The 23,713-nt window shown below is 35.5% G+C and overlaps 1 protein-coding gene across 2 annotated transcripts in view; it reads left to right on the plus strand.

Annotated features, from left to right (window-relative positions):
* LOC145690899 (uncharacterized) overlaps positions 1-4,720 on the plus strand; it is a 40,016-nt gene extending 35,296 nt beyond the window's left edge. The window contains exon 3 of one of the 2 annotated variants that reach the window (XM_081766318.1): positions 413-544. Coding sequence is in view for 1 of the 2 variants with exons in the window: in XM_081766317.1 (XP_081622443.1) it covers positions 413-2,081 (1,669 nt within the window). In the remaining variant the exon portion in view is untranslated. Of the gene's footprint in view, positions 1-412 lie in introns of both variants that reach the window. The other variant, XM_081766317.1, reaches the window with a different exon arrangement.
* The last annotated feature ends 18,993 nt before the right edge of the window (positions 4,721-23,713 follow it).

Genomic DNA, 23,713 nt, shown 5'->3' on the forward strand with positions numbered 1-23,713 from the left:
CGTTAAGTTACTCTGCCTCAGGTTGGAAAGTTGTATATTATTTTTTTTTCTTCATTTCAAAATGCCTTTCGTGTTCTCTTATGATGATATAAGTGAATGATCTGGCAGATCTAATTCTCATGCTGTGCATTTGTTTCAAAGCAGGCGCCATTATCAGGTCAAACACCTATGACCGCCACGATATAAATGATTGTTCAATTTGATTTTGTGAAACAAACTATAGCTTTTATTTTGAGAATAGAGAGGTACGGAGACTTCTCAGTGGTACTACATTTCATATTTCTACAATATTTCATGTAATAAAATAAATTAAGCGTAATTTTATAACGAAATATTGCGAATGATTATATTTGTTGGTGCTACTGAATCATTATTTTCATTCACATTTCCTTCTTTGTTGAATTCTTCACAGGTGCGACAACGTATTAGCTTTCCACGAAGAAGAGAATGCGTTTATTACATCAAAGGAAGCCACTTCTAATTCAGATGAGGAAACTCATACTTCGATGCAGTTTAGCAAAGCATTTCGTCAATCACGTTTTTCAAGACATATGCTGACACAGGAAAATGAAAGGCGTCCTACGTGCCGAAACAGTGATAAACACTTTTGTCAAAGTTCAACTTTGTCGAGCGGTACGTTAGTACATACAGGTGATAAAATATACACCTACGGAGAGTATGGAAATGAATTTAGTGTATGTTCAAGTTTGGCTATGCATATGTTAAATCATACAGGGGCAAGGTTACACACATGCCAAGAGTGTAGTAAGGCGTTTAAGCAACGTTATAATTTGGCTATACACAAGTTAATCCACACAGGCGTAAAACATCACACATGCCAAGAGTGTGGTAAGTCATTTACGCTACGTTCAAATTTGGCTACACACGTGTTACTCCACACAGGAGAAAAAAATCACAAATGTCAAGAGTGTGATAAGTCATTTACTCTACGTTCAAGTTTGGCTAGACACAAGTTAAGTCACACAGGAGAAAAACGTCACATCTGTCAAGATTGTGGTAAGGCATTTCATCAACGTTCACATTTGGCTACACACATGTTAATCCACACAGGAGAAAAACCTCACACCTGCCAACAGTGTGGTACGGCTTTTAAACTTCGTTCACATTTGGTTACACACATGTTAATGCACACAGGAGAAAAACCTCACACCTGTCAAGAGTGTGGTAAGTCATTTACGCTACGTTCAAATTTGGCTACACACGTGTTACTCCACACAGGAGAAAAACGTCTCAAATGTCAAGAGTGTGGTAAGTCATTTACTCTACGTTCAAGTTTGGCTAGACATATGTTAAGTCACACAGGAGAAAAACGTCACACCTGTCAAGAGTGTGGTAAGGCATTTAATCAACGTTCACATTTGGCTACACACATGTTAATCCACACAGGAGAAAAACCTCACACATGCCAACAGTGTGGTACGGCTTTTAAACTTCGTTCACATTTGGTTACACATATTTTAATGCACACAGGAGAAAAACCTCACACATGTCAAGAGTGTGGTAAGGCGTTTAAGCAACGTTCAAATTTGGCTACACACATGTTAATCCACACAGGCGTAAAACATCACACATGCCAAGAGTGTGGTACGGCATTTAAACTTCGTTCACATTTGGTTACACACATGTCAATCCACACAGGAGTAAAACGTCACACATGCCAAGAGTGTGGTAAGGCATTTAATCAACGTTCACATTTGGCTACACACACGTTAATCCACACAGGAGAAAAACCTCACACATGCCAACAGTGTGGTAAGTCATTTACTCTACGTTCAAATTTGGCTAGACACACGTTTATTCACACAGGAGAAAAACGTCACACTTGTCATGAGTGTGGTAAGGCATTTAATCAACGTTCATATTTGGTTAGACACATGTTAGTCCACACAGGAGTAAAACGTCACACATGCCAAGAGTGTGGTGAGGCATTTAAACTTCGTTCACATTTGATTACACACATGTTAATCCACACAGGAGAAAAAACTCACACTTGCCAGGAATGTGGTAAGGCGTTTAAACGACATTCATATTTGGCTAGACACAAGTTAATCCACACATGAGAAAAAGCTCATATATGTCAAGAGTGTGGTAAGTTATTTAATCAACGTTCAAATTTGGCTAAGCACATGTTAATCCATACAGGAGAAAAAGCTCACATATGCCATGAGTGTGGTTGGTCGTTTAATCAACCTTATAATTTGGCTACACACATGCATATGCACAGAGGAATAAAACATAACACATGCCAAGAGTGTGGTTAGGCATATAAACGGCGATCACATCTTGCTACACACATGTTGATCCACACAGGACCAGAACCTCATACGTGAGTAGACGTGGAAAAAAAAATGTAGTCTACGCTTAACCTTGTAAGGCATTTCAATACATAAGTGAAAAATAAAAGAGGTGCATTGAGCGTAGCATGGCATTTACTCAAGGTTCACATAAAGCAAATTAAATACTAATCTACACAGGACAAAATCTTACACACCCGGAGAGTTTAGAAAAACATTTACTGGCCGTTTACATTTGGCAAATCGCATGACAAGACACAGTTCAATAATCACACATTCGAAGGTTGTTCAACAGGATCTTGTTTGGAATCAGCTTTGACAAGACATGTAACTGGACTTAGCATATAGAAATGAATTGACCTGACACACAAGTTTTGGAAGAAATTTTAAACGCACGATAAATACCCTGCTAAAGAGGTCTTCACTAGAATTAAGTTTAAAGGATTCAGACCACATTAAGCCAATCAAATGTCGTATCTGCCCTTTGTAATGGATTGTGAGTTTTGGAAGACAAGTTGTTAAGTCCGTATTTTAGATGCAGATATCACGGGAATTTGGTTCCGCATCTACTGTACGAATCGCTCTTCTGCTTTGCCGCTATAGGGATTGCTGCATAGTGTGAAAGTGGCTGACGCCGACGAATATTCGAGTGACGATTCCACAAATGAACATTTATCTAAAGATAAAGACTCCAAATATACCGCTTCTTGAGACTTCTTATATGTAAGGGAGTTAAGGGCAACAAGTTTAAGCAACATCGATAATCAGGGTGTACCTTCCTCATCAGCTATAAGTGTAGATCCAGCGGGAAAACATGTTCCATGTCTATTCTAACACGAGGAATTTCTTGACCTTTCCGTTTGGGCTGCATCTTGCTCGCCGATACGTTGTTGCGCCGTTCCGTTTTCACCGAATTTATTTATATTTCCCGTTTCCAGGACATTCTTTCATGGTCATTGACAGAAATTTTGGGGAAATTGAAGATAAGAAGCGATCAAAACCTCAAGTCCTCGTCCCTTCCACATGAGTTAAGCTGATCAGACAAACATTACGTTAATATCGTATTAAGGTTGTATGTGTCAAAAAATGACTCACTAACAATAGGGAACATGATTGCACTCCAATTGTGTTCGTCTTTGATTTCAAAGCGACATTAATAACATTCTTATCCAGTGCTAATGACTTTACCGGATTTCGTGCTGTATGTTCGGAAAGAGGGTGTGTACCAAAAGTTCGTCACATAGTATCTTCCACTCTCTCTCGCTCACAGTCATTTCTGAAGCGCGGGATGATGATATAAAGTGAACGTTCATGTGGATTGTTAAAAAAAAAAAAGTTCGAAGCTATGTTTCGTATTCCTTACCTATTCTTTATTATGTACTCAGAAGTTGTTGAGTATAGACTTACCAACTTTTCACTCGTTTTATAAGACAAGTTGTTAAATCAGGTTTTAAACTTTATTAAAAAACGTTCTGTTTATCTTATAAGTATCTGGTATTGTAAGACATCGCATACCTGTCAAAATGAACCAGCACACAAAAGTTTAGACCATTGTATTAATATATCGGTATTGCAACACATTTCTCAACACTAGAAGCACCAGAAATTTTCCACCATAGAAGCACCAAGCAGTTTTTTAAACCTCTCATGAAAATTTCCAGTTATGAGTATTGAATGACGTTACATTTCTTGTTATACGTTACCATTTTATTTAACTAAGGTTGAAAACTATTCAATACAATAGTACATGATCTAGGGTGCCGGAAGGTGGGGGCAGGGTGGTGCCCCCAGCTCACGAAAATGTACTCCCATGCCCAAAAAAATTGCGCGTATACTGTAACTGAAGATTTTTCGCATTTATTCCATTTTCCTTACGTTTATGGGTAAAATTCAGTTATTAGTATGTGGAGATAATAGAAACCAATCCATCTAAGGAGATATTTCCAAAAAATATAATAAAATAATAAAAATATAAGAAAAAAACAAAATTATGCTCGGTTTTGTGTATACTGGCAACGATGATTTCAAGGGATTTTTTCAGTAGCAGATCACAATTGCGGAGGGAATTCAGTAGGGGAGTCGAGGAGTTCGATCAAGGAACTGGATAGTGGACTAAAATGTTGCATTTATTGGTTAAAACCTAGTGTGTAGATTGCCTGCCAAATATAAATTAGCTTCTGTAACTAAGATGTCGTACGAAAATATAGAATGAAACAGAAAAACTCTTATCTTAAGGTTCGAAGCGATACGCACCATGGTTATGAACATTATTTCTTAAAAAAAAAAAGACCCAACACAACGTAGCCTCCGTGGTTAGGTGGGTAGAGTGGCGGAGTCGTAGTTATTTTACTATTTTGACACCACATCGAATTCCATCCCATCCTAATTTTTTTTTTTTTTTTTTTTTTTTACAAAACATTATAAGAAGTGTATAATTTTGATGTTAATATGAACCAAAACAATATAATAAGGAAATAATTTATTGATAGTATCCTTTAATCGACGTATTTATTCAGTATTAGAATACGTGTACTATTGGAGACAGTTATTGTTTTCAGTTTATAGTCTTGTATGTTGCTTCCCGTTCTTGAACAGCAGACAACTAACTCACTTCGGGTTTGTGTGTCTGGAACAGGAAAACGTACGCACCTTGACAATCTATCCGGTCTTATCCCTTGTTACATCGACTTGATGTTAAATTGTTTATTGTGTGTGTGCTTGTGTTTTTTGCTTTTTAGAGTATTGACTCCCTCTCTCTCTTTTTTTTATATCCAGAAGTGCAAGAATGCTTTCGTTGAACGTAACTAAATTATACAGATCTATGTATGGGGAACACGAATATTTCCGAAAGATAGCATGAATATGAACGATAATCATACCATATTTCTACATTATATAGTAGCGTGAAAAACTGATATTAAAATGATATAACAAACAGGCATAAGCTTTTTTTCTAGCATGGCAACACATTAAACGTAACTCATTAAATTTTGGGTATTACCAATTATCACCTTACGTGTCGTTGTATTCCTATTCTTTTTCACGTTCAAGCGACGAAAGAAGAAATTGTAATAATAGTGATAAAAATCGAATTCGAGATTTCAATGAATTCAAGTTTCACGCCCCCACATATCGAAAAAGTGATTTTGATGTCTGTCCATCTGTTCGTTTGTCAGTTCGTCACACTTTTACATGCATTCAAATAGAGGCCATACTGTTCGACGTATCTGGACTGAATTCTAGATATGAAGTTTTATAACACTTTATCGTTTCGAATTATATATCCTCCGACACCTAAAAATAAGGGTAGTTTACTGAAGAATGAAAATTTAAAATAAATTGTTTCAAAAACAGCTGTAAAGATTTTGCTTTTTTTTTTTTTTTTTTTTTTACAAATATAATATGAATCATTGCTCTCAAAAAAATACATAAGGTGTAATTTACCGTATGGGATGCGTTTTTCCGAACAATTTTCTCAATCACATTTCATAAATAGTTGTATAATTAATAACCTAACAATATGACACAACTCGTTCATCCTGTAAGCATTCAGAAGGGGTAGTTTACTCTTCTCCGACGATTTTCCCATTAACGCCTGACGCAATTTTGTTCATATTTCATAAATAAATGTTACATAAATAACCTAACGATATGGTATAATTCCATCATCCTAAAAAGCTAGAAGTGGTATATTACTTTTCGGGGCAATTTTTACCGTACGATTTTGTCGAGAATGACTCTGGCAATTTTGTTCGTATTTCATAAATAGCATAACTCGTTTGTCCAGAAAAGATACACAAGGGATATTTTATTCTTGGGGATGACTTTTTTGACGATTTCTCAGAAGGTACTCACACGCTTTTGCTCATAGTTCACATAAAATTATTTCCTTAATAATTCTAATATATGGCATAAGTTATTTCAAAGAGAAATATGACCAATGGGTACTTTACTTTTGGACATAAGTTGCTTCGAACGAAGTTTTCCAAAACACATTATTTTATTCGCATTTACCAAATAAATGTTTCAGTAATAGCTGCAGCCTAACACGAGTCAGTTTAAGAAATTCGAGCGAGAAAATTCAGTGCGTTTCATCCGTACCCATTCTTAAATATATTTTTAAATGTTACACCTAATCACAATTTTCCTAACAAAATCGAAGCTTCTTTTTAAATGTGCTTTGTTGCAGCCAAATGGTTCAAGTGCATTGGTTCTGGATTTGATTCCCGGTGAGAGCTAGTGTATTTTTATCCAACGTTAAGATATAGGTGCAAAGAGAAAAGTGTTTAAACAAGCCTAATCAAGCTGATGAATAATACAAAGAAATAATACAATATTACAAAATTATAGAAGAAACGTTGTTAATAGTAGATATTTGCGTGTGAAATGTCCAACCGATGACAGTCAACTCCAAAGGTAAGAAAGTGAAACATCCAATAAAAGGTTAGTCAATGGTCTCTAGTTAAAGCTATCCTACTAGGAACTGATTGATATACCAAAAAATGTTGTAATCTCTGGGAGACATGTAGGGAGAATACATTGGGTGAGAGAGTTTAACTCATGAATAGTCTGCACCTTCGTTGAGTATTGAAGTGCGTAGGTCTATATAGGTTTGCATTGAAATGAGTATTAATACACAATATCTGTTGAATATTACGGGGGCTTGCGGATAGGTTTGCAGTGCATTTCACGGAATTCGATATTGTAAGGATCCTAGCGAACTCCTGAGCCTTCCCCACTGTACACTATCAGTTAAATTCGTGCTTAATTAAAAACTATTTGTTTAAATTTAACACTGTTAACAGTTATCACCTGTGCACTACGGGCAACAATCCGTCAGTAATTCTTTATGTTTGCCCTTTGTTTTAGCGCCATAAATGTTTTTGTTCATAAATTTCTTTGTGTATGATTTTGCATATACGTAGCGTGGACATTAGATTTTGACTTCTACTTCATATGCATCTAATTACAAACACACGTATAGAATGAACATAATAAACTTGGAATATATAGTTTGTGTACGGAAAATCGTACACGAGGCGCTGCACGGGAGAGCAATGTGCATACTTTTGGCAGTCAAGTTCATAAGAAATTTATAATAGTAATAATAATAATATTAATAATAAACAGAAAACGAAACAGTTATTTACATAATTTATTTATTTAAGTATGTAAGTGCAAGTACTTAAGTTATTTCTCTCTCTCTCTCTCTCTCTTTGAAGGCAACAACCCTTAGGGTACCAAGACGTAGAAAAGGACTTGTGGCACTCACGACTATAGGGTGTTGTGTGTTTAGCACATCGGGTTATCTTGTTGTTAGTACCAGCTTTCTAGACCGGATGAGTTATTAACGGTAGAAAATACAAGAAAATATACATTTCTATTACTATTAAAATAAATAATTACACTCATTCCCTCAATGTGATACTTGTCTGTTTAACTGTATACAGGCAGCTGATCCGTGGAAGAATCGTTCATAATAATAAATAAAATAAACTCGACAAATATTCAAATAAATAATAGGTAAAAGTTTACGTCACACTGTTCATTTTGCTGGGCACGCCAGTGTGCCCCGTTATCCGGTTGTGGCACACTGGAATATAGGGTATGGCTTTCTAATTTTTCCCAACTATTTTAACTGCTTCAATCGAAATGAATTTATAATAATAAGAGAATGAATTTAATCTTCTTACCCACAGATTTAGAAATAAGGTCCGCTAAAATTGTATATATAAAAATAATAATACTTAGAATTTTATAGAGTAGTTTGTTTTATTCGAAATGACATACTTCCTGCAACTGTTTGCGTTGGAATTATTTGAAGTGAAATTTTTAAGTTTTACGACCCACGGTTATACCGGCTAGGCTAAAGGACACGATGATGATGAGAAATGAATGCAATGGTGAAATGAATAAAGTGGGGGAAAACGGGAGAACCCCGAGAAAACCCATGCACATGGTGTTTCTCCACCACAAAATTCACTTGGTGCGAGCTGGGGTCGAACCAAGGATCCCGTACACCAAAGGTGAACGCTTTATCACTGAGCTACCTATGCCCCTCTGAAATTATTTATAGGAGAGAGTGACTACTTTATGAAAACTTGATATCGAACACATTTGTTTAAAAATACCAGCTTTTTGTGAAATATTGCTTAATATTCAGAAAAACCTAAGTCAATAAAATAATAATAATAATAATTATTATTATTATTATTAGCTTAAATTAAAAACTCTCTGGACCTAGTGCATTGGCAAAATTCCACGAACTAAAAAGAATGTATTTACTTCTCATGTAAGTGTAGAAGGACTTAATCCCTGTTGCTTTCAATATACGAAGAAAGTCAAATGATATGCTACATAAAATGCCCTATGCAACATAATGTAGTATAGAGTCATCATTTCAGGTTGCCTAAAGAACACTTTCGTTTTAGCAAGAAAAAAAGAAAATAGAAAATACTGAGTTTTAACCTAATAGAAAGTTTGCAGATTTAAGGGAAAATGCACAGAATTGTTGATATAAAATGTAGTTCGGATTAATGGAGTAAGAAGCCGTAAATAGTTTATTGTTTGAAATATACTGGGAGTGACCAAGCCATTACATATGGAAATATCGAAAGAGATACGTTAATGGTATTAGTTGCAAACTGTTTTAGAAATGAAAAAATTAAGGAAATCTCTAAAACTCTGATATCACAGATCCAAATTGACTGACTGTTAAGTAAAACTGCTAAATCGGAGTAAAGCAAAAAAAAAAAAAAAAAAAAAGTATTAATGACCTGTGTTACAGTTTCAGACATATCATTCTCATATCAAAACTACGATAGAAGTAAATTACGAATAAAGGTGGATTCACAGTTTTGGAATACAAACAAATCATTTTGCTAGATGTAAATTTTCGGAAAACTTTTTTTTTATAAGTTTTAGATTTATTTATTTTTTTGTTTGTTTATGAGCTTCCCCATGCCGTAAACGTCGGCAACTCCTAGTGGACCACTTGCCGGTAAATGACGATCGTCGATATAGCGACGCGTCGAAGGATTGCCGCTAGTCTGCCACTAGTGGCAGGGATTCGTCGAGTCGAAGCAGATATCTAGAATCGGGGGTATTGAAGTTACCACCACGTAAGAACGAGGACTTCATTTTGGTCCGCGCTCGTTTGATTTGCCACGGAGAATCGTAAAGGGACCAACATGAACTATCACCAGTCATGTGCATGCGGTTATTATTATATATTATTTTTCGCTGACGAATTGTTATTGTAAGGACAATACTTGAGCTCCGGGGGTCAAGAGTAACTCCTGCCTTTACATCATGAAGTGAAAAATCTTGAGATGGGTGCGTATAATTGTATGAATTTAGTTGGCAACTGTCGCCGATCACTAGCAAGTGAATATGGGAGAACTATGAAAAAAGTAAATAGACGCTTGCCATTTTGTTATAAAATTACATGACGAGTGCATTTGATCTGATTCCAAACAGTTATCTTCAAATGTACACGGTTAAAGGAGCACTCTGATTAGAAATATTAAAAAGACTTCAACGATTTATCACTCTACAAGGTGTGTCTTCATAATCGCCTATCTGGCGAATTCGGAAGATTACGCAACTAGTAACCCTAAGGTTGATGGTTCACGCCTAGCTCAGGGCACTTTTGTTTTAATTTTTAAAAAATGTTTTTAGACTCACTTTGATGCAAAGAAATTACGCATATAGACGATTTCACATATTTTAGGGGAATAATTTTGTGGTTCGTTGGCGTCCCGTCGCTTCTCTGCCGGTGGCGGTATAATTTTCAAAACGGAAGTGGGATCAATTTTTGGCTGCGGGACCGCCAATTTTTGGGGACATGTCACTAGTTGCCTATCGGTGGTCCACCGACGCTTACGGCATGGGATTGTCCCCTCATGAGTGAGGCAGATTGTAATCGACCAAGAGTGTTTTGGAAAAATGGGAAACATCTTCCGACTTCGACTTCTGAATAACACGTTTAGGATCAAGTCGAATCAAGGCTGCGCTGCGCTCGAGAGCTTCCATCTCATTCAAGACTTAGACTCTTCAGGAAAAGTAACAAGTTTATTACTTGTAATTTATTCTTTGAGTCAAAGTATTTTCCAATAAACTATCGTTTTGTAAGATATCTTTACGATTGTATACTATTGAGTTGAGTTGATTTTGAGTTTAACGTCCCGTTCAGCAGCGAGGCTATATGAGACGTGGACCTACTGATTACCGTGGAATCCGAACCACATGAGCTCCCGCCGGGAATCGAACCCGGGTCTCTGTATACTATTAATTTCGAAAATTGTACTCATAATATAATTTCTCAACATGGATTTGAAAAAATCAAAGTTGAAACAAAGAAAGATCTCCGATCATCCATGTATCATCATGTTTGATATGGAAGTCTCATCTTCATTATTGACCCTTAATTTATTTTAGTCCTAGGTAACGCGAATCGCCGGGATGGGTCTAAGTGAAAACATTCATTCAGATGGTTAAGTAATCAGGAAATTCCTGCTGTTATTTCACGAAACACAACAGATCTTGAGGATTAAAACAAAAGACAATTTTGCTTACCAGGGGGAGGGAGTAAATCATCTGCATACGTTTTCTTAACTAGGAAGAAGGCAAGAGCGCCGATCCTGGGGGCCGGGCCGCCCAAAGCTCATGTAGGCCTCCTTTGTATTTATGAATATACAATATTTGGTATAATTTGAGTGTAATTTGTCTTAAAATCCTCATATATATATCTTCTGCATTTGAATGCACCCCCTTCCAAATTTACAGAGAAATTGGCGTCCTTGGAAGGTCTAGTGAAATGAATAAAAATGTGATAACGTAATACTTGAACAACTCTATCTAATCGAGGAAAGTAAATTAGTATTCAACACTTCTTTCAATTTTAAGCATTTCAAAGATTCTCGTAATTTAGTAGCGTCCCGGATTTGCATTTTTTAAATATGGGAACTCTATCTATACCTTAACGTGGGAATCGGTTTCGGACCATGCACTTAAGCCGCTTTGCCACAAGAGGCACATAGGAGTTTTTCTTTCGATTTCCTTAGAAATATTACGAATGGTATGACTTTTAAAACTATGTTTAAAAAAGAATACACATCCATACAATAAGATGATAATCTGATACCTAGGAAATATATTGAATTGTTTTTAATTTGTTCTCACTCTACCAAAACAGTACTTATGCTTTTTTTTTTATTCCAGCCTTTTAATATAAGCATTTCACACTATTGTCTCTTCTAGGACGATACAATTCTAGCTCATATATATGCTAGCTTTGGAAATACAGTAGAGTTTCGCTTATCCGACATAAATAGGCAGGAAGAACGCTGGGTGTTAAGAAAAGATCTATTAAAAGTAAAACTTATGATATAATTTTACATATTACGCATCTAATAATAATGTTTTATAACAAATAACTGCACTGCACTGAATCAGGGACGTATCCAGCGTGAGGGCCTGAGGGCTGCCCTCTTCGAAACTCAAACACTTTAATAAACTTGCTTTTACCCTTTTGAGGTTCTTTTATATCAGCTTACTAGCAATCAGTGTCCAAACTTTGGGCAATGTGCTGTTGTCTTGTTATAATTCTAAGAACATACCATAATGGCATTATACCAGGTGGAATTAAAGAACAGTTTTAAATAGGATTAACATTTCGTTTTTTATGTTCTGTTTTTAACTTTAATATATTAGAACGATACACTCAATGTCTTCTTGCTATTTTTGTTATGCGATATACGTAGCAGACAGTTTTCTTTAGTTATATTTCTCTCGAAAATATGTTTCATTTTGTTTGTGCTATAATGCAGTTTCCAAAGTAAACCGGTTTATAAATGAAAAGTAGGAAAAAGTTTAAGAAAAATACAGAACTGTTGCATTATTATTATTATTATTGATATTTTTAAAACATTAGAATTACGTGCTTACGAGGATTCGTGTTGGGCCCCTCCGAATAGAAAACCTGGATACATGTCTGCACTGAATGATAGACGTATGAGTCAAGGTGTAGACGGGCGCGCTAGGCGATAGACTCCAGAGCATGAAAAATAGATTAAGACCACAACTTGCAGTTCTTCTTGCCGATTGGTGCTGTTTGCAATGATATATCGGATCATACGGTATGTGGAACAAAGGATGGTCGGATAAGCGAGACCATGGTGTATTGTTGTTTCACGCACCTAAACCTGTAAAATGTTTGTATAAACAATCATCTTTCACTCCCTAGCTAAATTTGTGGGTATGATCACACACCTTGCCTCATAAAGTATAGTCTTATAAAGAAAAAATATTTTTTTTAGCTAAAACCTAAAGAAAAGCCAACTTCAGTAATTTAGTTTATATATATATATTATAATGGCAAACTAGTCCATTTCATCTCGATAAAATCACGTTTGGTACTAAGATGTCTTTTTCTGTCCGTATATATCCTTCACACTTTGTTGGAGACAAAATTGTTCTTTCCCCAAGAAAACAGGATGAGAGAAGCTATACAACAGCGTGAACAGAAACAATTGCTATTAACAATAGTTCTCTAGTCCTGGATAAATACGTCATTACAGCAAAATATCTATAAGTTGTCCTTATTATATTGCTTCGGTTCTTATTAACATGAAAATTATGTTTTGTAAAAAACAAAAAAAATGGAATGGAATGGGATTCGATGTGGTGTCAAAATAATAAACTACGAGTCTGTCACTCTATCCACCTAACCACGGAGGTTACGTTGTGTTGGCTCTTTCTCTTTTTAAAGAAATAATCTTTATAACCATGGTGCGTATCGCTTCGAACCTTAAGATAAGAGTTTTTCTGTTTAATTCTATATTTTCGTACGACATCTTAGTTACAGAAGCTAATTTATATATTGCAGGCAACCTACACACTAGGTTTTAACCAATAAATGCAACATTTTAGTCCACTATCCAATTCCTTGGTCCAACTCCTCGACTCCCCTACTGAATTCCCTCCGTAATCATGCTCTGCTACTGAAAAAATCCCTAGAAATCATCGTTGCTAGTATACACAAAACCGAGCATAATTTTGTTTTTTTTTCTTATATTTTTATTATTTTATTATATTTTTCGGAAATTTCTCCTTAGATGGATTGCTTCCTATTATCTCCACATACTAATAACTGAATTTTATCCATAAACGTAAGGAAAATGGAATAAATGCAAAATATCTTCAGTTACAGTATACGCGCAATTTTTTTTGCGCATGGGAGTACATGCAATATAGGTTACCACGAATATTAAATACCAGACGTAATAAAGGAATCACTGAGATGGCCCTCATTTGTAAATTTTCTTCAGTCGCCCCTGTAGACGATGAAACTTTACAATATTTTATTATATTACCGTAAATACAAAATATATGTTCTATATTATAAGTATATAAAGTTAATATATAAAAATATTCAGCCAGTGAGTTTTGTACGTTACGGCACCATATCTTTGGTTTATTTTCCACGTAAAATGGAACATTCTTTACAATTTGATGCTTTCACAAGCACATATTTCTAAATCGTGTCTACCAATAATGAAAATTTTAAATCAAATTTAACAGGCTTGTTCGGTATATGTTGAATAAACTTGCAACGAACTTTCGTTGGACATAGTTGCTCATCGCTAGTACTTTTCATGAGGCTTGCAGTTTCTCTAGCAATTGGCGATGAATCGATACAATATATCAGAAGCCAGAGCAAATTTACCTTTCTTTTGTCTCTCAAATCTACAACTTTTTTCATCAAATCGTATAAATTATATTATCCCAGAAAATCTGTTCCTGCTCATTATTTGTTTGTAAAATAGTGAAAAATGTTGTTTGCTCCACAAGTCTCTTATGGAAATACTACTTGCATTCAAAGTCCATTTGTTATCAATCAGTTACTTGTTAGCTTCCGTTTCAGTAAACTTATGTATGTGTCGCAGAATTATTTTATTCACAAACAGACGAAACGCAGTTACGTAATTGTTATGTATATACATGTCGAACTGCGTACGACGAATGACCAGGCTGTTCGCGTAGGATAATGTACTTATTGATATGTAGGTAGTTATCCATTTTGGTCCATCTGTGGTTACAGAATCGCTTGTGGGGATAGGAGATATAATATTGTAATATGACTAAAGCATTTTGGTGAAGGGCGATTAATATCTACATTCTCTTTCGGTATTTTGAAACATTTCTTTACTTCTTCCTTAAATGTGTCATATGACTTAGGATTTAACTGCTTCCTATTTATAAAAACTCGTAATATTTCTTTATCTTTTCCAGAAAAAACACGTTATTACTAAATCTAGCCTCATCTGGGGATAATTTGTTTAGCTTTATAGTATCGTCAAATGCAGAAAAGAATTGCTGAATAGTCATTTCTTTCGGATCATATTTGGGAAAAGGGAAGGCATTGCTATACACATTTACAATAGGTCTTGAATTTTGGTTGGGTGTTCCTGACTGAGAATTAAATTGAGAAACATTATGGGAGCGAGATGGAGGGTCGCCCTGTCTGATCCTAACTTTACCCTACGTCTGCTCATAAGTTTTATAACAATAAATATTTAATTCTTGAACGTGATTTCTGTACTGAACTAACTTCGTTTTTCCAAGATAACCTTCCACACACTAATGTCTACATGAACATTTCCTGATAGAATGCACTGGAATACGATATCCTAAGAATGCCTGACATATGAAAAGCAACTCAATCATAAACGCAAAACGCATCTATATGTATATGTAATATTTCTTTGTTGTAAATTACCACAGAATTCTCTGTAGGAAATGGTATGCACATATTCAAACATATATATCAGCACCATCCTGGATAATAACAAATCTGATATCCCATGTAATTTTTCTCTGCATGATTTGATTCCTTACTCATATATGTGTGGCTTTGGGTTCGATATCTATATTTTAAACGGAAAAATTGCACTATCATTTATGTTCTCTCCTATAACATGTTTCTAACAAGGGCGCTAGCCACAAAATTCGGCGCTTATTCCACCATAACATATGCCAACATATTGGACCGAAATCCGGACGTTGACAGATACAATCTTATCCACACATAACTCAATGTATTATTAACCATATTAGCATGGGGTCAATTTGGAAAGTTTTCTTATAATAAACTTAACCATTTAATTTTACGTAGAGCAAATAATTTGTTAAAATGGATGGTTATAATTGTAGAAATAAACTAGAGATATCAGATCAGAAAATTACCCAAATCTGGTGCTGTGGCCTTACGTTAAAATTTATAATAACTGTCATAATGAAATTTGAGGATAGGATAAGAATTAAACGAATTTTGTGACAAAGTCGAATAATAAAGTGTGATATTAAATAGTAACCAGCATTGTACTCACCCAGACTTTGACGAGTCAAGATTTTTTTGATGTCGATCCTTCTAGTCAGATGGTCACTTCAAAACTCCTTCCAGTTCCCTACTCTTTTTTGTCCACCTACCTTCTCTTCCTAGTTTTGGTAGCGTCATTTCTTCCGTTCAACCAATACATTTTTATAATTACCTCATAACGTGAAGTAGGAAGTGCTATTATTTCCTTGATACATTGCTACATAACATAATTTTATCTTTCCTATTTAAAAGAATGATTTAACTGGACATAGTTTTAAATTATGATCAGACTTTTTTAACTTCTTTGCACGTGTGAATGACCTACAGCACCAGACTGGGAATTGAAGTTTATTTGCATTTAATATAAAAAGGTTTACAAAATATTGAAGCCAAAACCAATAAAATATTAATCGCCCTTCACCAAAATGCTTTAGTCATATTACATGGATGCAATATATCAGAAGCCAGAGCAAATTTACCTTTCTTTTGTCTCTAAAATCTACAACTTTTTTCATCAAATCGTATAAACTACATTATCCCAGAAAATCAGTTCCTGCTCATTATTTGTTTGTAAAATAGTGAAAAATGTTTGCTCCAAAAGTCTCTTATGGGAATACTACTTGCATTCAAAGTCCATTTGTTATCACTCAGTTACTTGTTAGCTTCCGTTTCAGTAAACTTATGTATGTGTCGCAGAATTCTTTTATCCACAAACAGACGAAACGAAGTAACGTAATTGTTATGAATATACATGTCGAACTGCGTACGACGAATGACCAGGCTGTTCGCGTAGGATACTGTACTTATTGATATGCAGGTAGTTATCCATTTTGGTCCATCTGTGGTTACAGAATCGCTTGTGGGGATAGGAGATATAATGTTATCCTATCATCTTCCGAACGTTCATTACTGTCGTCGGGCCGCGGTGGCTCAGTGGTAGATCGTTCACCTCTGATGCTTGGGGTCCCGGGTTCGATAACATCCCCCTCAAAGTGAACTTTGTGGTGGACAAACACCGTGTGCGTGGGTTTCCTCTGAATTCTCCCGTTTTCTCCCAGTTTCTTTATTCCACCATATCATTCATTTCTCATAATCACCGTCTCCTTTAGCCTAACCGGCATAAAGTGGGACGTAAAACTAAAAAAAATCATTACTGTCATCGTCATGTAAGAAAATATCATCATTGGAATGTTCGCTGTTTACTCCTGATAATTGGTCCAAATCTTCAGATTTAAATTCTGTTTTTCCAAATCCTGAAGCGTGAGAAGATATTCTAAAGGCTTCATTTCAGCAGAAAACTTACTATAACCAAATATTCACGACAATATTCCTATAGTACGTAAATAAGTAGTCTGAAACACTGAGGCCACATTTCACCACAGCGTGTAAAATGTATAAAATTACTTGGTAAGCGGAATAAAGTGCCTTTCTAGAGCATGATACACGAGAGGAAAAGCAATCAGAAAACCCAATTTTAGTGTGTTGGTGACACAAATTAGTGAACAGAGGGAGCAAGCTATAACACTGAGCTTTCGAAAATCATTTGTGATAAAAATGTGTAAAAGAAAAACAAAAATTAATATTAAGTTATATAATTGATACTACTGTTACTTAGTGTCCTTTACGTAAAATATATTTATTTTTTTTAAATATAAAAATCCCTTTTCTGTTACCCACAAATTAACACGATAACCAACAATAATTTCATTCATTTTCCCATTACTTAACATTATGCGGTCTAAAAAACCGCTTCTTATGCGGTGCTTCTAGGTATATCATGCTGAAACTCCCTCCACTAACACTATTTTTTATTCAAATTTTTGTAAATACATTGAATATCAAATAAATAAAAGTCATAGAGTATGAGCGACTAGTCGAAAAAAGTAAATGAGAACTGGCAATATGTATATTTAGAAGCGGTCTGAAAAACCGCTTGGTGCTTCTAGTGTTAAAGCGTGATCCTTTAAAATCTAGCAATAATGAGCTAGCAATTTCTGATTCTAGTGCGTCATATGATTCACGTTCAAGCTTGGCAAGGCAAAATTTAATATACACAAGTGGAAAACTTCACATATACGACAAGTTTGGAAAAGTATTTGGTCTATATTCAAGTTTAGCAGGACATTTTTATACACAGATGAAACTCTCACACACATGAAAACACACAGGTGAATAGCAGATTTATAAGCAGCTCACATTTTCCAATGCACATGTTGAAACACAGGAGGAAATATAGTAAACACTAAGGAAAAAACTAAAGCGTTCTACGTGTGTAGAAAGGACTTAATTAAAAGTTTATATTTTGCAACAGATATATTAATACAGATGGGGAGGAACTACCTATGTCAAGGCTATGAAGAGTGGTATAATCGAAGTTCAATTTTGGAGAAACATGCTATCTCATACAGGTAAAAGATGGCTGTGCATAATTGTGAAAAGTGATTACATGAAGTCCATATTTTGTGAGTGGAAAGACATTGTAAGATATGTGAAACTACATACTGAAAAATCATGTTTGTAAATAAAAAGTTATATTGAAGTTAAACACGTATTCACGTCTATTCAAGTATATTCACCTTTCCGCTCGCGACGACGGCAATTCGGCCGTGATTAGTTATTTACATTTTTCAGCATTGTGCATGATGCAAAGTGTACGTTTTGGAGCATTTAGGTATAGTAAATTAAGACAAATCATTGTTGATCAAAAGTATACGTTTAAATTAAATTCAACACTGCTAAATATGAGTGAAGACACTGAACAAAACACAAAAGAACAGCATGTAATCTAATGTCACTGACCTTCTTATTATAATGCTGATATTTATTGCAGGGAGCAGTAATCATTGAGTGCTTTTTGCATATGTTTTTCCACAATATGTAGACTCAATGCGGGTTCAAAGTTAATCAACATCCACGTCATTGCCCTCTTTCTGAGATTGCTGGCATGTATTGCAAATAGTGGTAATAGTAGACTGCTTTCTGAACACGTTCTTTCCACAATCATTACATTCAAGGCGAGTTCTGTGGTTTTTCCTTGATCCGCAGATGTAGCAAAAATCTCCTCGGATTGGTTAGACTGGTTCATCATCGGTAGTTTGTTTTCTGTATTGTGCGAAGCACACCAGCAACTTGTTTGCAAATTTGATATTTTAGGAGGAGCTTTCGGGTTTTCATTTTTTAGTTCTAATGCTAACTCGTACAGATATGGTCTTCTTGTATTATTTTTGATGTTAGGGCAGTTAAAAATGAAACAGCAGCTGAAAAATAATGAAACGTTTGTTTACGTAATTTTATGTAAATGGGAAACAAAAAGATCACGTTTTGGCTCCCTCTGACGGCAGATTGTTCGTCCACTACCAACTTTTTGATTGTACTGAACAGGAAGTAATGTCTTTGATAATTTTCTCGCAAAGGATTAATATGTTTCAGAGTAGCGAGATATTGCTTTAGGATGATACATAACTTTTTAATCCTCATTTGGAAATGGGAGATTAACGGGCTGTTTTCTAAGAAGAGGGAAAACAGGTTTCCCTGAAACATCTATTAAAAATGATCGAAAGTGGAAAAGAAATAATAGATGATGTCAAACTAAGGCCTAACTTATATTGTCCTGGTCAGAGGCTCTCAGCTAAATGAGATAAGAAGTGATAGCTAAATGAGATAAAGTGGACGAGTAAACGGATTGAACACGGAATTACGATGATTATGCTGTTGAAAATTTATTACAAAAGAATTCATTAAAATTTCCTGTTCTTCCCTCAACTTGTGCACCTGATATATCATTGTACTTTACAAGAGATATGCTAGAAGTTTTATACCTAGATCTGATAAGATACCAAAATTGTTTAGTGTTGTTGATGCTGGTGTCTAGGTATTTGGTGCATCTCAATAGCTTTTTTGTATTAAGCCCTATATCAGAAATTCTTTTAAGATATGTATTCATTTGGAAATGCACAACAGAGTTCCCAAAGTTTTTTTTTATTTCGTAATGTGTGGTGACTCTGTTCGCCGTACCTCATTGGAAATTTCATTGTTTTTCCTTTTTTGAACAGTACAAAGTATTTATTGTTGCATTAAAAACATGAGGGGAAGAACACAGTGCCTCTTCTATTTTTCCATCTACTAAAAGTGTCCACTGTATCACCTGTTGCACTTTACAAATTTAACCCAAAAAGGGCCTTCCTTTAGTCAGGTACAAACTTTCTTTTTGAGTTGGACTGCTGGCTTGTGGGGTTGGGAGTAATATAGGAAACGGGCAACTCGCGGTCTGGGAGAAGGAACTCTTAATATGAGATGACGGATTCTATCGGAAAAATAGACATGACATAATTTAAGCAGCTATTTTTACGCGCGTTATGAAAATCGTACAATCCCAAGTCGAGTGCTTGACTAGAATGTTCGACAAAGGAATGTCATTTGTGTGATGTTATCCCATGTTTACTGTAGATCCATATGTAAGCCCAAGCTATAGTCACCAAAATGAGCAGTTTTGTCTCCGTGTGACAACATTTGGAAATGATTCGTGGCATGTTTCAATTAAACTTTGAGGTCTGTTCGTATATGGTCTAAAGAAATACACTACGAAGTTTGTTTTTGAACAGATTTACCTCCGCTTAAATAAATTCACATTCACGTACGAGATCGTTCTGTGCTCTGCTGCCCAATTTATTTTAATACTACAAACAACCCACACCTGTGGTCTTGCGGTCGTTTATCTATGTAGAGAATTGGTTGAGAAACGTCATTCCACTGTTACTTACCGATACTTTCAGACATGTTTCAATGTATTCCAGCAACTAACTAGTATTCATAGCACAGTCCGTAAAATTGATTTCATGCTTTTTATATTTTGGTAGTATAGTTTAAACGTGGTTTACTGTTCACTGCACTTTTGATCAGCATTCTTCTGTACATCACCACATTAAACGCAGAATATGGAGCACCTGATTTGGCACACTTCTCTAGCGTGGGATCATGTTGTCCTAGTCACTCTTTTCTTCCCATCTGTGTTGAACATTGTAAATTATATTAATTGAGTGTTCTGTAGCAATAAATGATAACGGTATTTCACTGCATTTCTAGCTGGAGCTACTGTCAAACGCAGACTCTAGCCGTAACCTTACTACTGGGTTTACGATGGAATTGATAAAGCACAGAGATAGCACAATATATTTTTCCCGAAGCAGGAGCACGAACTTTAACTTTTCTACGGTTTGATGCCATCTTTTAGAACATTATGCATAGACGATCCTAAGTACATACAACGATTTCTTACTGCCAAATTTAACATACAGATTTAAGGTTGGGATAACCGCATCATCCAAAATTTATCAAAAACTTTTGATCCTCCAACCAAAATTTTCCACAGAGTTTTCCTTGTCCGATTACCTAGTCCCACTCTGGAGCTACACCAACGCATAACTTTCCCCATATTACAGTACTATATCCAAAAAACTAAATCTCACCTATATCAACAAACGCTTCCAAACTGAACACCCTTTATTCGTGCAATATCTAGTACCTCACTTTAGATCCCACACCAAATCGCTATCAGCATACCTATTGTCCTTAATGTTTACGCTGTGTCAGTACAATTTACCCTCGTGAAATTCATCGTTCTTAACCCTACAGTGGTAACGTGAAAGAAAATTTCATGAATGGTAACATTTTGCCTCCTGAACACAGGAATATTTTTGCCTGATAAGATGTGAACTAGGATTTAATTTTTTATTATATTTACAATATTAAATACGAACACCAGATAGTGGATACGCTTTAAGCAAAACTGTATATTCATTTTTATAGAAGCAATATCTTTCTTGTTATAATTAAGTTCGATACGCTTGTGACTATTTTATTGGTAAAATACCGGAAATTAAAATAAAATATTTATTAACTAGAAACATGTAAACCAGGATTTCACCTAATAGCAGTGCACTACACATAGGAAAATTCACGTTTCAATTCTGCAGCAGTCTCCACACATCAATTTTGCGTGACTGAAGCAAATTCACTTTCAGCGCTTTCGGCAAAATATTTGCTCTTACTGTGTTTATACATGTAAAATCGTCCTCGCTTTCTTACTTGAGGAGGGACAGGAGCATCTTCTTCTAGACTCAATCCAAACGACTTTGCCTCCGATTTTCGAAGCTCTGTGGGATTTCGTTTATTCAGTGCTCTCTGTTTCAATCAAACTTTTCCCAGTTGTTTTATGTATTTTCGCTGTTGGAATTTAGTCGCTGTGTTCGCTGAATGTTTAACATTCTCATTGATTGGTTCTGCATTTTAGAAGTGATAAAATAACGCCATTGGCAATCGTGTAGTGTTTCTGTCTTCGTCATATTCAGTACATATCTGGTCTACTGTGTCCACCCCACTTTTAGTATCGTTGTAAAATGTGACGATCTCTGGCTTTCTGTCATCTCCGTTACTATCGACTAATTTGACGTGATTGTGCATACTTGAGATCAGCACCAAACACCGATTTTTCTTAGATGCGTAGGAGACTATGGTCCAGTTCTAATGGAAATCAAATACACAACTGTATTCTTTCCTCCTTCTGGCATTCACAAACGCGGGGGCAACTCTTTCTTGTTTTAACGAATTGTCCCATTCCATTGATTTATCCAAATTGCAGCTTGTAAACCGATTATTGTTAATGGTCACTTTGCGAAATGAACCATAAATCGGTTAACATAATCTTTCCACTACTTCCTCAGGTTTGTTATCTATCTGGAACGGACCTTGTGATTGTGTCCCCACATACACTTTCATATTTGTTGTGTAGTATAATGTTTCCCCAACAAGACTAAAAATTTTAATTCCATATTTTGAAGGTCTTTTAGGAATATACATACGAAATCCACGTCTTCGCCGGAAGCCGACAAGTGTCTCATGCAAACTTGGTAACATACCAATTAAGAAAACTGTTGTAGCAGTTGTTTACAAATAATTCAAGAAGTCATGAATTGGGGCTAATCTGGGGCTGAAGGTTATATCTGATTATGTTATTCATTAGCATCTTCCACTCTTTCATCCATCATATCCTGCACAGTAATCACTTTGTGCTCAGTTTAGCTTCCTCGGTTCCCATCATCACATAGAGATGACTCTACACAGAAGACGCATCACTTGTCTGATTAACAATACCCAAGATTTATTTTATGCTTCGCACCTTACTAGTATTTGAAAATAATATTAGTAAGTAGTAGTAGTAAGCTACATTTAGTTCACTAACTGGTATTAAATTTGATCCAAGCTTGAAGATCTGGAATGTACAAACTCAGTGTAGCTAAAAGAAGAATGCAACAAAAATGGACGAGAATCGAGCGTAGGACCAGCAGCAGAAAACCCGTTCACTAACGCCTCATCTCTCAAGCCAACACGTTTTATAAGTTATAAATTGCATGCAAATGATACCGTTATACGTTTGTGCAATCAATGTTTTGCTCTTTTTCTCTTCAAAAACGTAACATGTATACGACGATTCGTTTCGTTTTTCATTGCAGCTTTGAAAGACATGATTTGTGTTTGAGTATAGGATCTTACTTTAAAAAGGCAATACATAGATATCGAAAAAGTAGTTAACGAATTCCTTTCCGAAAAAGATCACCTGTACATTTTCTTTCCGAACGGTAATTTATAATTATACTTACGTTATGATGGGATTGAGATTCGATATTTACCAGTTCCAGTTTGAGAAGACTAACTTATAATATTATCGGGATCCGAACCTTGGATCTCTTTAGAAGTCTTCTTTGTAACATCATTCAATTGCAAAAATTAATGGCATCCAGTAAGGAACTGGTAACAAAACAAATAACTCCATTCCCACGGTCTGAGGATTCGGGCGTTATAAATACTAGAGGCATATGCCGTGTGCCCACCGTCGCTGTTGCGTCAACCCAAAGGTATACTCCTTAATACCTGTAAAAGAATACAAGGTGGGACGGACATGAAGTTAACACCAGACGAGCAGTGGGGGACGAAAGTAAACATTTGTACTTCACTGCTTCAA

The sequence above is a fragment of the Thermobia domestica genome, chromosome 7 (genome assembly GCF_964235325.1).
Source record: "Thermobia domestica chromosome 7, izTheDome1.hap1.1, whole genome shotgun sequence".
NCBI classification, from domain to species: domain Eukaryota; kingdom Metazoa; phylum Arthropoda; class Insecta; order Zygentoma; family Lepismatidae; genus Thermobia; species Thermobia domestica.